Source organism: Austrofundulus limnaeus, unplaced genomic scaffold (genome assembly GCF_001266775.1).
Source record: "Austrofundulus limnaeus strain Quisiro unplaced genomic scaffold, Austrofundulus_limnaeus-1.0 Scaffold417, whole genome shotgun sequence".
In the NCBI taxonomy this organism is placed as follows: domain Eukaryota; kingdom Metazoa; phylum Chordata; class Actinopteri; order Cyprinodontiformes; family Rivulidae; genus Austrofundulus; species Austrofundulus limnaeus.
Window position 1 is genome coordinate 59,729 of NW_013952819.1, and position 2,507 is coordinate 62,235.

The 2,507-nt window shown below is 37.8% G+C and overlaps 1 protein-coding gene across 1 annotated transcript in view; it reads right to left on the reverse strand.

The window, feature by feature from the left end:
- Nucleotides 1-918: 918 nt before the first annotated feature.
- The window catches only part of aldh3b1 (aldehyde dehydrogenase 3 family, member B1), a gene marked incomplete in the record, with an annotated part of 22,223 nt that continues 20,634 nt past the window's right edge, over nucleotides 919-2,507 (reverse strand). The window contains 1 exon segment of the mRNA XM_014024295.1: nucleotides 919-1,613. Coding sequence (XP_013879749.1) covers nucleotides 1,426-1,613 — 188 coding nt within the window.

Below are 2,507 nucleotides of genomic sequence, written 5' to 3' on the forward strand. Positions count from 1 at the left end.
CATTTGTAATCATCAAAATTAAACGAAATAAACATTTGAAATATATGAGTTTGTATGTAATGTATGAATATAATATACAAGTTTCACTTTTTAAATGGAATTACTGAAATAAATCTACTTTTACATGATATTCTAATTTTATGACCAGCACCTGTATGTCAACCTCAGGCTCCGTCACCACCAGAGAGGTGACATTTCACCTTCACCATGCTAAGGTAGCATAGCCATGGAATCAACTCTGTGACTACAGTATCTCGTACCACTAGACAGACTTTACTAAAATTTAGGAAACAATTTTATAAACTACAATTGATTACCTTTTGAAGCTAACTTAATTCAAGATGGCCACCACGGCCAGCTGACCATCTTCATCTTCTACCCTTTTAGGCCCTAGCTGTCACACTACAACGGTTTAGACAACATATGCAGACTTGTAAAAATTATGTAACTGTTTTACTCATATCAGCTATTTGTACAGTCCAGTTGTAAACATTACAGTAAGTATATAGGTCCAAATAATATATTTTTGATTCCATCTATAGCGTTGAACAGACTTTTTATAAGTTGGTATCATTTTAGTGTGATGGAGCCTTTACCTGTGGTGGGGTCACACAGATCCAGGACAGAAACCCAGACCACCTTGAGGAGCCCAAGATGTTCCCAGGCCATAGAAGATTTGTTCTGGGTCTGCCCTGAGGTCTCACCTCAGTGGGACACGCCTGGAGAAACCTCCAAAGGGAGCAAACTGTACTTAAATCCAAAAATGTCTATAATTCAGTAAATTTTACAGTATTTGACCTAGATTGTAGTGCAGTTGTGGCTGACACATGCTCAGCCTTTTATTCAGGCTTTTACAAAATAACTGAAACCTGGTTTAAAATTATTTTAAGGCAGTCTAAAAGAAAAGCAGCTAAAAGGTTGAAGGTCATGTTTTAGTGTATTTAAACTGGCATTTTTGAGATAAACTGATGACCAGAGATTTTTGAAAACGGATCATTCAAACACGAAAATCAGCAGCAATGTGAGAAAACAAAACTAGATTTAGCAAGAAGAGAGAAATACTGAGAAACAAATGAATTGTGAAGAAAACCATTTAAAAATGTCTAAATGCAAACTTAAATGTGACAGATAAACTTGGCACATTGAAAAGTGACAGTATTACACTAATAAACATCTCATTTTTCATTCTTCCAGGATGACGTTACAGAATCAAAGAAGTCCTCACAGTCATCTGTGAGGGACTCCACACTGACATTTTGATGGAATGCCCTAGCGTACTCCTAAACCTGGAACAAAGTCTGAGCTCTCAGCCTGTGTGGGGATGGGAGGCAAACATTTTATTAGACCATACCAAGCTGTCAGACCTTGTAGGAAGTAGAGTGTCCTCAAGGAGGAAGTCAAACAGCTCCACAAACACACATTTCATCACATGAGGGAGCAGCTGCTGGTCGCTGAGGTAGTCCAGCGCAGCCACTTTAACTTGTCTTCAGTGTAAGGGGGGTAACGCAGGCTGTTGAGTCGCTCCAAAGCCCAGCCGCGCAGCATGCAGGCCCGCCGGTGACTGAACGCCTCGAAGCCCCAGCGGCCGTGATAGCTGCCCCACCCGCTGGCCCCTGCATGAGCATTCAGAGAGCAGAGATGAGTGAAACTCCTGATTTCTTAATATACAGCTGAAACCTTATGTTTGCAGACATCAAACACACAAAAACATTCAACTTTTCTTGTTTTAGGTCAATTGGGATTCTTTCTTTCCCCTTCAAATTCATAAGTTTTCACCACTGAGATCACCATGCCTTTAAACCAGTGATTCTCAACTGGTGGGTTGCAGACTTGTTTTCAGTGGGTGAAAGTTTTTACCTGGGCAAAAAAATAAAATAAAAATAAAAAAGATAGATAGTTTCTGGTCTGAGGTGGCAGCTGATGCCTGTTCATGTGTATTCTACACACATCAAGATTCACAGACAGGTCTTTGGGACTGTGCAGCAAAGGGATTTTTACTATTATGCCCAATTACCTGTAATGTAGCCAATTTGCATTAAACCTAAATTTATATTTATTGTGTTATATTCATATTAATCTCTACTTAGTTTCACATCTGATTGTAGCAAAAACACAAACGATATATTTCTTTTACATAATTATACATAAACTCAGCTGTAATGATTAGTAAGATACACTCAGTGGGTGGGTACTCGGCTAAAGCTACACATTGAGTCATTTTTAAAAACTATGCCAGTAGTTGGATCTTTTCAGTGTATTAATCCTTTAAAGGTCCTTTAACTTTATGACTAAAACTATTACTGGGGGGGAATATCAACCACCTTACATAACTGTTGAAAAATACTATTTATTAATATTTTTGTCCACCAAAAACTAGTCAGTCTTTTAAAAAATATCCAGCTTGAAATAAAAAATATTAAATTTTAGTGATTTTTAAATCAGCTCCTTTAAAAAGGCACAGTGTGTAGGATTTTGTCAAGTCTTTTAGCCGAAATTGAGATAATCAC